This window comes from Triturus cristatus, chromosome 1_2 (assembly GCF_964204655.1).
Source record: "Triturus cristatus chromosome 1_2, aTriCri1.1, whole genome shotgun sequence".
Classification (NCBI taxonomy): domain Eukaryota; kingdom Metazoa; phylum Chordata; class Amphibia; order Caudata; family Salamandridae; genus Triturus; species Triturus cristatus.
The window spans coordinates 769,208,344-769,221,403 of NC_140580.1; the positions used below are offsets into that span (position 1 = coordinate 769,208,344).

General features: G+C 43.3%; 1 protein-coding gene across 2 annotated transcripts in view; it reads right to left on the reverse strand.

The window, feature by feature from the left end:
- The window catches only part of WDFY4 (WDFY family member 4), an 821,140-nt gene that overhangs the window by 216,767 nt on the left and 591,313 nt on the right, over nt 1-13,060 (reverse strand). For both annotated transcript variants that reach the window (XM_085608765.1, XM_085608766.1), the window contains one exon: nt 11,209-11,271. In XM_085608765.1, coding sequence (XP_085464891.1) covers nt 11,209-11,271 — 63 coding nt within the window. The remainder of the gene's footprint in view (nt 1-11,208; nt 11,272-13,060) is intronic.

Below are 13,060 nucleotides of genomic sequence, written 5' to 3' on the forward strand. Positions count from 1 at the left end.
AATGGATTTTTTCAGGTTTTGTTCCAGCTCTTCCTCTGTCTTTTAAACACTTGCAGTTGCATACATTTACTCGGTTTCTGAATGTTAACATTTTAACTTCCACTCCCACTTCTCCACCTACAACTACTTAGTTTGATATCGAAGTTGCCCATCTTTTATTTCACTGACCGACCTTGAATTCCGAAGTTCCGCTGATTCATGTTTGAGTCAGCTATGATATCACATTAATAAACGGCATTGTGGGTAACACGTACTATAGGTCGTCTTTCATGGTGAAAGTAATGCACTTAAACATTTGCAGTACTTTTGTCCCACTTCTTTCAAGCGCCCCCTGTAAAGAGTGCGTAATATGTTAGGTATATGATTAGAAGTCATGCAGGTATAAATCTATAACGTGTTATTGCGTACAATACATGGCATGTTCAAGATCAGACCAGAGGGCAACGTATAAGCAAGCAAAATAAAGAGTATTTATAATTCCTATCTAGCATGGCGATGCCAGCATATAGAATAAGTGGGAAATTTTTCTGCAAAATGTTGTGACTCGTAAATAAGAAACCTTTCCACAGAAAGTAGGTCAGATGAAGTGTACTATAAAACCGATCAAAGAAAAGAAAGACTGTCAAAAGGTTTTCATAAAATTGGTGGAGGGCTCGAGGACGTGGGGATGGCGCATCTGAGGATCTGACATGTTCCTCTCCAACAGCAGGCTGCCTAGCACAAATAAAAGAAGTTCCTAAAAGCAGTGATAGGTCGGTTTCTTTGATGCGTCATAGGCTGAAAATATTTTGCTGGCTACATTGAATTTGACCCTCTCCACTGTGTGCAGCATTTGAGGAGTCAACCTGCCTTCAATCCCGGCGGCCTTCTCTTGGATATCTAATTACACACACGCAAGCAGAGAGTTCACATATTCTAGAGCTGTGCACCTCTCCAACTTTTCTTCGGAGAAAGCAGATTGCCTTTCAACCCCTAATTGTCAAAAACAACTATGTGAGTTCCGGCCGAGAAATCGATTATGCTTTCTCTCCCTCCTCTGTAATCACTACAATTTTATAAATGAAAAATACTTAAATATGTAGATTTGTAAAAGGGGTTTATTAAAAGAAAAGTTTTTTTTAAATTAAGCATCACAGCTTGCCAAGAGTAGACCTGTTGGCTTTGCTAATGCTTTTTAATTTTCCCAAGGTATACATTTACACCTTATTAATGATTTAACAACCAGACCCTCCTCTTTTCATGATCCTGTGTCTCAACCCTTCTTGTCCAAATCTTCTCTTAGACTGCTTCTTTAAGGGACAGTATTCCCAGCCCAGGGTTCTTCTGCACTGTGAATCAAACCGGGGGAGGGGGGGGGGGGGGGGGGGGAATACTCCTGGCATCCGTACTTTCAATGCCAACAAAATGTAACTAGAGGAAAAGTCAAGGCAAACGAAGCCTCGAAGTAGAATTGGAATGCCTGGTTCAGACCGTACGCCCCCCCCCCCCTCCCCCCTGTATAAAAGGAGGTGGATTCATCTTGATGGTACTTTGCAACCCGGACAACAGGGTGACAGAATGGACAGGAAACATTCCTGCACAATAATGGTAATGATTATTTTGACATAGTACCCGGGATGCCTGCTAAGCCACCAAAATCTCGTGTCTGGACCTTACGAAAGAGGTAACTGTAGTCATTGTTGTCCTAACATGAGGCCTTTATTTAACAATAAATACAGTATCATATTTGTCAGCCGAGGCTGCTGCATTATTCATTCATCTCCGTTCATCAACAGGCTATCCCGCTTGTTCGCAGCCACACGAGCCGACGGAGGTATTGGAGCAACCGATTATCCTGAAACAGTTGTTGGGCAATTCGGCTTTTAAATGCTACCGAGTCTGATTGAGTTTTTTTTTTATGAGGGCCTTATTGTCACGGTGTGTTTCACTGTTGCTGAAAGAAACGTTCCTGTTGAAAAGCTTGTAAAACTTTGATGGTGCTCTCAAGGAGAGGCAGGTGTGATTTTTAACCTGCCACACTATGGTTAGATTTAAGGAACCTTTAAGACAGTCCCGGGCGACATGTGGGTTTTCAAAGTGCTGCTGGCGGGCGGCTGCGCGCGTGCACGATCGCGTGAACGCAAGCGTTTGGCCAGCCAGCAGCACTTTGAAATTCCCACATACAAAATGTCTCTTCGAGTCAGCGCATACGCTGGGCTCAGCGAGACCTAAAAAGTGCCAACAGACTCAGCCCATCGCCGTTTATCTGCAAGTGAACACCCAATCAGAATTACTGTACCAAAAACAAAAGCAACTGTTTAAATGTCTGGCATCGCTTTCCAGAGTACTGGTATCCTTTCTATAGGGAGATCCCACATATCTGCACAATGTGCAAGGGCACGGCCCTACGGGTGGAGGAATTTCTGCATTTGTACATATTTATACTAATAAAGTTTTACGAATTAAAAAGTGCAGTACAAAATTGATGCAGTGAAACACAGGAAGATAGTATTAGGGATTATTAAGGGTTGTGAAACAAGAATGAATAGGGGAGACGGGGGCGACCTCGAGGTTGTGCAATTGAAAATAAATGTCTCCTAAATACAGGATGCCTCTTCTTTGTCATCATGGGCAGCGAGGTATCTTCCAGGTAACTTAGCCATCATTTACTATGCCCTGAATGACTTGTGTGTGCACGAATATGGAAGGAGAGCAGGGAAGGTTGTAGGGTGGCACAAAACTTCTTACGTCAGGCAGACACCAAAGTCCTGGGAGGTGGCTCATCTTAGTTTGAGAGCTGTAGGTCTTTTATGGGTTGGCATAGAGAGATCACTGGGTCCCACTTGCAAACCATGGTAACACCGAAATGCAGGCGTGGTCAGCACAGGTAAGAGCGGTGAGGCGGGAAGTCGACAGGCAACGGGATAGGTAAAATTAAAAAATGAATAAAACCACTTACCTTGCGCTCGCCGTATCGGCAATGCGATGAGCGCGAGGTAAGTGGATTTATTTATTTATTTTACCTATCCCGTCGTCTGTCAGCTCCCACCTCAACCCCGCCACACCACTCTTACCTGTGCCGGCTGGGCCTGCCAAAATGAGGACCTTGGATCAGTTCTCTTGTAAACAAGGTTACAATGTAGCTATTTTCAAGAGAAAATATGATGAATGGAGATGTTACTTTCGAGAAAAATGTGTGAATGGAGCGGGTTTCCCCCATAACAGATTACACAAATGCAGTAGCTTTCTTGTTAAATTCACTATGTGAGAGGAGCGCTTTCCTTCCATACCATGCATTATGAGTACAGTTGTTTACCTCTTTCCCACCTGACAGCACAAGTGTCTGGTATCGAAAGACCTACTGTGTGTTTCCAGTGGTCTTAAAGCCCGCCTGTTGCTTGACATTGTTTGGCTTTGTCACTCTCATTTGCTTGATTCTTATTTGATGTTGTGCTTTCCTTTTCTTGTGTTTGTACCTCCCTTGGATCATATACTTTTGATTGACTGACTTGAATCCTTCCACCTTTCACATAAGGAACTACTTTGTTTCTTTTACATTCGGCTTTCTGAGCGCATTCATTTTCTAGTTTTCTGTCTCTTTGATGTGCTACTTCACCCCTCAAATACCTCCCATGCTGCCCCCCGGCTGTGTTGCTCCTCACCCATACCCGCCTGTCTATAAGAACATTGCAACAGGGGCTTTTTTCCTGAGATATGGCTGAGGGGCAGACTTTAGGATTGTTTAAGTTTTATGTCCTGTGTTCCAAATATTACATGAAAGCACAAAGTTTGACACACAAAGGCTTTTATGGCTCTGGGGGGACGGTTGTCAGCTCCATTTACTCAGCTGGTGTGTAAGGTAGGAGGTGTACTTAGCATGACATTTCTCCTGGAGGTTCATAAATCTGCTTTCTTTCGTCCTGCTGGCAAATAGCTGAGTCGTGTGGAAAGTAAATTAGGCCTTTGACACATTTCCTTTTACGTTCTGACACTTTCTTAGTCTTTTTAGATTCTCTTCAGAGCTTCTTGAGTGAAACGTATTTGAAAAGTAAACCATGCCATTTAAAAAGATCAAAAACATTGAATACAATGTTGAGTTTTGAGCTGCCATGCGATATGCGTTTGCTTTCCATTAGTATTTTTCTATTTTTTCCTACCTTTTCTAAACCATTCTTTACTAACAAACATTGGCAAAGTCAGCAGCTTGGCACTCACATAATAAAGGCTAGCCTCATTGGCTTTACCAATGCTCGTTTTTTTCTGCAACACTTGCATCCTCTTAGTCTTTATCCAGTAGCAATTATTAAAGGCAGGAATGGTATTCCTGTAGGTTATTACTGATGGTTTTCAGCAAGATATAAAAATATAAGTCGAAAATGTGCTAAATCATTTACTACACGGTTTTGCTCATGTTTTTGATCTCCGCTATCGCCAGCCAAAGGCTAGTGGGAAATGATCAGGACACTTGTTTTAATGCTGAGCTATTTCTGCCTAGCTGTAATATTTTTTATCGCAATTGTTAATACAAATTTGTTAAAGGCAAACATATTCAGTAACTCCATTTTCACACAATTTTGCTCTATGTTTTCAAGTGCGTGGTATGTGAAGAGAACACTGCTTGAAAGGAACTGATTTGTTCTAGAATGCGCTTCATAAACAGAGGTTTGCGCTCCTAGAAGTCATTGTGTGAATGGAACTGGTCTGTTCTAGAACAGACTGTATTAACAGATAGACGTCACTCTATGAATGGAACTGGTCTGTTCTAGAACAGACTGTATTCACAGATAGACGTCACTCTATGAATGAAACCGATCTGTTCTAGAACAGACTGTATTCACAGATAGACGTCACTCTATGAATGGAACTGGTCTGTTCTAGAACAGGCTGTATTCACAGATAGACGTCACTCTATGAATGAAACTGATCTGTTTTAGAACGCACTTTATAAACAGTGATGTCTTTTAGAAGTCATTGTGGGAATTGAACTGACATGTTCTAGAACATACCTTATAAACAGAGATGCTTTCTGCTAGAAGGCATTGCATGAATGAACTGATCTGTTATAGAAGGCACTTGATAGACACTGACGTTGTCTTCTAGAAGTCATTCTATAAATCAAAATGGTATGTTCTAGATCACACCTTATAAAGAGAGATGTTCTGTTCAAGAAGTCATTATCTGAATGGAAGTGATCTGTTTCCAATGCACTTTCAAACTGAGATGCGCTCTTCTAGTAGTCAGTGGATGCATGGAACTGTTCTGTGGCCTTCTCGGTTAATCTGATGGATTCAACAGCTCTTTTAAAGTAATAACAAAGGCAGCGGGGCAGACAATTCGATGCGACTTTGCCAGGCCATGAGCAGAAACTCAGCATCCAGAAGTAACAATGAGCCCTGGGTTGCAGCTTTGCTACAGCAGTCTCCAGCACAATTGTTTTTGTCAAACAAATGAACTGCTGAACGGTTAATAGATCCAGGAGCCACTTAAACCAACAATATATTGGCCTCCTCCTGAGGCATGCAGTCTTAACTCCATCATCAGTCATTTGTTTTACCATCTGTCAGTCGCTAACATACTGTAAACATCCTTGTATAATGAAACACGTGACCGCATATACGCTATCTCCATTCATCTGTGATCCTAGTCATGCTCGAGCTCCCTGACAATCTGCAGTGTCTGTGGTCGCTGGTTTTAGCAAGATGCACAATTGAGCGTCTACTCGTCAGACCGCCCATTGACATCCACAGTCCAGCAGGTGTGTGAAACGGCATAGTTTTATCTTGAAAAATGTCGCATGAAAATTTTACAGACTTTCACAACATTACAGGAAATGACATTTTATTGATTGTAAAGACCAAGACAATATGCTTGACATGGAAATAACAGACAAAACAAATTGAAACTCAGCAGCCATCTTAGAGCAGCCAGAACCCGGTCTCCTCCCTCCTCCCCACACCCCTTCTCACACATGGGTAATTGACACAACCGTACCACCTTCCTCCCTCACAGTCCTGGTCCCCTCTGTACCCCCGTCTCCCTCAACCTAACACCCTGGACCTGTGCCTAGATCCCCCCAACCCAGGGCCCCCAGATTTTCTCATATATTCACATGCAACCCCAACCCCAACTCTCATGTACCATTCTCTCCCTGACACTGCACAGTTCCATCCCTTCCCGCCACTCCACCAGCCGCAGGCAGTGCGAGCTACCCCAGTGTCTAGAAATATCTCTCGTAGCTACAATATAGCCCAACGTTAATCAGTACTTTAGTGTTAGGGATAACCTCAGAGTCTGTCCAGACTCCTCACAACACGCTCGAAGCAGTCAATGGTAAAGGTACCCCTGCGGTCTCTTCCAGGGACTTCGTCACTCCCTCCCAGAAGGGTCGAGGTATTGGGCGACAACGATCGTCCATAGCCCTTCCTATTTTGGGTAGCAGGGCCTGGTTGTAATATGTCGGGTACAGGATGTTCAGTTGAATGAGATGGAAGTTGGCGTGGATGACCACTCCCCCCCCATAGGAACTGTAAAGCACGCCCCCAGTCCTCGTCCTCCCCCAATTGGCCTGCCATTGTTCCCATTAGCGTGTTAGCTCTCCCTGCATGTCCCTCATCAATGTAGCGTACCTGAGAGACAGGGCTTTGGTATTCAAGGGCCATCCAACATGCTTTCAGATCTTAGTGTGGTTAGACTGTATCTTTTATGACTTTTTTGTAGCCAGCACGACCCTTGCGATAAAAAAAGTCTTGTACAATAGCTGTAGGAGACAGCTTTTAGGAAAAAATGTATCTTGTCTCATTTACTGTGAGAACCAGTTTCTCACAGGTGTCTCGCAAGACTTTTATGCAAGGGGTACACTGAAGTAAAAATGTTATGAAAAAATGAATAATACATACTTTTGAGAATTTTTGCACTTTTTAGCCCACGAAAAATTCTGGAGCTTAACAAATTTCACTGGCGTAATAAAAATTTCACGAAAGCCTGCAGATAAACCACTCTCCAATCAGAACATATATCCATCACTTCATCAGCCACAAATCTATTCAGACCATCTCCATCAACACAATAACCTCATCATTCTAACCTTCTACCACACGTCATTAATCTAAACACCATCCATCTAGCCAAAACGCTTTCATTCTCACACTGCATCTGTTCTACAGAACAATTCACCCAGAACCCATCTACCCACTCTCATCAACAATGCCATCCATCCACCCAATCAGTTCAGCCGCGCACACCATCCGTTTCCTCCAGCAATACACAACACACCCACCTGCCCACTCATCCACAACACGTGCATCTACACATTCTAATAACTCATCCATTCTATCATTTCACCCATCCTTAGCCCACCTATCTGCCCACCTAATACACACAAACAACGTTCAACTTTTCACATCCCATTCGATGCACACCTCATCAACAACTCACACCTTACATGTCCTGCCAGGCCCCATGCATCCGCCCACACCTGTTCTATCCACTCCCATCCCACCCCATTCATCTTTCATCACCCCATACATACATTACTTAAACACTCTAGCTTCACTTGACATACTACCCACATACTACCACTAAATCTACGGTCTGTGGCTCGCCATTGTGTTTTAGATATAGTGAGGTAAACCCGTCAAATGCAAGCGCACCAAACCGTTTAATTGCATACATGTCCTTTTTAGCACGTCAGCCTATGTGAGGACCTTTTGTTACATGGAAGAGGCTGAAAGAGCCCATTGCTCATGAAGGGACTTGTTGTCTTATTTGTTGGGAGAAGTGTACATGTAATATGTTTCCTTGGTAAGGAAAGTATCTATCGGCAGCATGCTGGTGTGTATCTCAAGAACTCAGTTGGAGATAATGGCACAGATTGGATACACCGAAGACAAGGTTGCAGCAGTAGAAAGAGTTCAAATGTTCCAGCTCATGAGAGCAGGTGATGCAGTCAGTGCTGTAGAGAACCTTGGAGAAACTTCTGTCCACTGGTTGAAAGGTGAGTGCTGGAACGCTGCTAGCAGGAGATATTGCCCACTGCAGCCTAAAGGCAAGGACTGCCAAGAACACAAGAGCAGCCTGCAGCAGGACGCTAGGATTACAGAACAGGAGATGGAAGCCGACCCAGTCGCTTGTGCCTGGCCTGTTGCTGCAGAGCAGGCCCTGAATCAGAGGTCTCATCAGTGGAAGAGACCTGTGAAATATCAGGAGATACTACACACTTCGCCTTGAACACAAAGCAGCTGCAGGGTCTCTGTGCAACACAGGGGATCATCACAAATAACTCACATATGCCTGTAAATGCTTCTGAACTCCTATAAGGTTTATTCTAGGGCAACCAATATCAAGGGTTCAACACGCCAAACCAGACTGAGCTTCCCCCCAGTCAATAGCCAGGCAAACACGTGAGTATTTTACACATATAAGGTTGTGCCTTTCTTCATCCAGGTTTTCTGCCATTGAGTGTATGTGCTGGTATAGATTGTTCCACTTAATTGTTTTTCCCACACAGTGTTTACATATATACATGTTACTTGCCCAGTAGCTAGGAGCACAGGACATATTTCATACAGTCCACATACCCACTCATTTATACACCTTACCCTTTAATCACAACACGCTATAATTCATCCACTTATGCACGACTCCCACACAGACAAACCATCCACAGTCTCAAGTACTCTTTCAATCTACGCTTGATTTATACACCGCACTGTCCACTCATGTATCTCATCAGTATTGCCACACGCCCAACCCACACACCATATCCATTCACACACTCCTTCAATTGATTACAATTCACACCCTTCATCCCCGCCTCAACCCAAACACTCACCCATCCATTCATCAAACCGTAGATGCACACACCACATCATTACACTATTAATTCTCCAAAAAGGTTTAACATACCCTCCTTTCCATCTGCAAACTGGCATCTTTTAATCCACACACCCACCTACAAATATCTTCAAACACACCCAAGCAATCACACATACATCAATACACCTTGCCAATTTATTGACAAACCACTATTATGTCTGCACACCATATCAATTCACACGATCCCATCTTTGAAATGATGTATACATTCACACTACTGATGCATCTACACTGCCTACCACTCAACAGCAGTCCCATCTACCATACACGTATCATACTAGGGGAACATACAAAATTATGAAACATTTCAGGAAAATTGCGCAAAGTTACGAGAAATACAAATATGGCATTTAGTTCAATATTTTAGTGCAAAATGCATCCTCACGATCATTTTGGACTCAAGGATGCATTTTCAACATACAAATGGCACCAAAACCCAAGTACTGCGAATGGCAGTCATTCACATTCCAGTCATTTACATTCCACGCTATAATTTGGCTGTGAACGCTGAGTAATAATGAGACAAGGCATAAAGATATCATTTCAGGAATTTACAATAATAAGCATATTGTTAAATTACCAACTTTAAGCAAATTACGCTGGGATTATTACAATTTCGCCCAGGCCTAATACATACACAGTCCTCACCACCTTATTCATGTACACAGCCCATTTCATTGCATAGTCCAGCTCAACATCCACAAACTGTATCTTTCCACAAGTACCATCCAACAAAAGATTACTGCCTCCAGCCGCACACAATGTTCAACCACACATTCCACCAGAACTCACCCTAACACCGAGTTCAATTATCACAAAAACCGTGCCATCCATACAATGTCTGTCTTTAACCCCGATCAATATACAAACCCCATCAAACCACTGACATCGGTGATTGATCAATTCACGCTACCAATGATTCCATATACATACCTTTCCAGTCCACTCCGCTCTTTGGACAAGAGTGGTAGATATGGATATATAAATACCAGTGGCGGCTCCTCGTGGGAGTACTGCGGGGCGGTGGGGTGAGGCGGGGGAGGGGCAGCCTGGGGGGGGGGGGAGTAGTAAACTCTGGCTTATGGGCCAAACGGAGTTCAGTTAATAAATAAATAAATAAAATGAATTTCATTGCGCGCGCTGCAGTGCATCGCTGCAATGCAGCGCGCGCAATTACATTTGTTTTATTTATTTATTTATTAACTGAACTCCGTTCGGCCTTAAGCCGGAGTTTACTACCCCCCATCCTGCCCCTCCACTGCCCTGCTCACCGCCCCGCAGCACTCCCACGAGAAGCCGCCACTGAAAATACTAAGAACATAAAATTGCATTTGCACATCCGTCAACCACATCCTACATCTATGCATCTTCCATCCACAAACACAATATGTCTGTACAGATCACTCTGACCAATCAGTGCAGAACATTAATCTACCAATGACATCCACATGCCCCAGTCATTGCACACATTCTGGCCAAACACATATCCATCCATCCATCCATCCATCCATCTCCCCCCACAGAACTCACTCAGCTCTCCATGACATCGCATCTTTGCACATGACTCCATTGCTCCATGTGGCTCTCCTTCCAACTCCATTTTTCTATGATGGCCCTCACTTCCACAATACTCCTTTGTGCCGTCATCACTTCCACTATACTCCCAACCTCCCGTTGTCTAGCTCTGCATGTGCCTTGTCCTCTTCGCAGCACTTCATCTTTGGCCATGACTCTTCGCCTCGTCACAGGCCTGCTCGTAATACATTTGTTGCTTCCGCAGCATTCTGTTTCTTCCAATGGAGCATCACCCAAGTAAGTGGATACTCTCTGATTGTCTTTTCCTGACTAAATTCAGACCCATCAACCCCCCTCTTGTCACAACTTCAATTTCTTTTTATACTATAAAGTCTTGCTTCCATGCCCCAGTGATCTCTTTCTAGTGGGCTTTTAGGGAAAAACCACAATAGTCTTTCTTTGCCCCACTGTAAACCAGTTGTTTTTGTTCCTCACATTTAACAAATTACCTTTTATCTTCTCCACTAGAATAATGACAGACTATCCTCTAGCAAGGGTTCCATCCGCAGTGCGAGGAAACAGTTGCAGCCGCATTGGGGTTGAAACGCATTGATGTGCATGCGTCGGCCAATATGGATGCATCAAAGTATTTCATAAAGTTTGACTTCAGTGCACCCCTTACCCTAAGGTGGCCTGATGTAAACTGGATTTTACCCTAGTGTGCACACCATGCAGTGTAAGCAGAAATATGCCTTGGAGGAATAGTTTCCCCATGGGTATACATCAGTTGTATAATAGAAAATTTGCTAACAGTGCATGCTGGATGCTTCGTAAGTTTACCTGAAGTTTATCGTGTCTTCGGTCACACCTTTTGCTTTGAGGGAAACTTGAAATGAGCAAAACCTAAAGAAAGGGAGACAGAGAGACAAAGGTGAGAAAAGCTTCTTTAGCGATGGACATACATGTTTGACTGTTAGGAGCAATGAAAGGGCAAATGCAACCGGCCAGCACAGTGTAGTCTGAAGCGATGCCCAGGGAGACCACCTTTCGGGAAAAGCCTCGATCTGAGCCCAAGTGTAACCAGTAATGAAGTACTCTGAGCACTGGCACCTGTCCTGTGTTGTACTGTAGAACACTCACAGAACACCACAGTACTGTGAAACAACGCATACCCACCAGGGCCCTATTTCCCCTTGTGGTTTCTTGACTCTCGTGACACACACCGAGCAACAAAGGGATGAACATTTCACTTCAGTGGGTACCTACGTTGTCTTCAGGGCACCATTTTAGACACAGAAGGTGATTAAATGCCATAAAGGCCCTAGGCATGAGCCAATTTCTTTTTTAAACACCAGGAAAATCCCTCCTAAGGCACCAAGGGGTATATGTATCAAACGATGTTGTATACGCAAACGCTGCGAATCGCAAAAAAACATCGTTTGCGAATACAAAATCGCAAAATGAGATGTATGAGGCATTTCAGCAGCGCATTCTTAAGGAATCGCTAATTTTGCGATTTCTTAAGTTTGCGTAAGCATTTAAGAAATCGCAAATTGCGATTCCTTAAATGCTATGTAACACGCATCCAAGTTGTGCGATTTCTCCTTAAGAAATCGCAAATTACCACCAACTTCAATGGACCCTGGCCTCACACTTCAGGGCAATATAATTTGCACTAGGAATTTCTCACCTTATCAAAGATTCAGCACCCGAATTAGACAGAAACACATCTTCAAGCCTTGTCTCGGCCTCCTATCCATGGGCTACATGATAATGAGTAGTCCAATGGCTTTGAATTTACTGACAGGGAACTGCCAGAGCAGAGTATGTCCCAGAACTAGACAGCATAAATCCCCGTAAAACACCATTAGCACAGCTTGAGACAGTACAAAGCGCTGAATTGCATTACCACTGCTTGAGACAGTGGAGAGTGCCCAGCATCTCAAACTCATCATAAGGTAATGCAAAGTATTGGACATTGAGAGCAACAGCAGAGAATGCAGAGCGAAAGACATGTGCAAAGCCTGAAATAATAAAAAGTGATAATGTAAAACATGTGCAAAGCTATGGAAAATGTTAGCACAGCCCTAGCCCAGTGGTTCTTAACCTGTGGTCCAGGGACCACCGGGGGTCAGAGAAGCCTACTCAGGGGGGTCCGTGGCTGCTTACAAAAATTAAATAATGTCAACAGATTCATAATATATATATATATATTATGATCAAGGCCCCACGTGGGCTAAAACGCGTTATGGCTGGGTGCACGGGTTCGAAATAAACTACATTGCACCAGATCTGGGTTCGCTGTGTCTTTGTTCGAGGAAACGAACATGAAAGAGACATTTCAAGCATATGTATATATATATATATATATATATATATATATATATATATATATATATATATATATATATATATATATTATTATTTTTTTTCACTGAAAAAAACAAAGTTTACTGGGACACTCTAGTTAGGCTCAGATTTCACTCGTACAAAACTGGTGAAATTCAGCAGTTATAGTTACCTGAGCTTACTATAACTTACACCCGCAAAGTGTGCAGAGATTTGCCTTCTCCAGGTTCCGTGGAGAAGGCAAATCTCCGCACACTCCGCAGCGGAGCGGAGTTGGCCAGCCCCGCCTCCACCCCCCTATTAAGAAGTAAGTTAACAGTAATTAAAAATAAACTTAAAACCA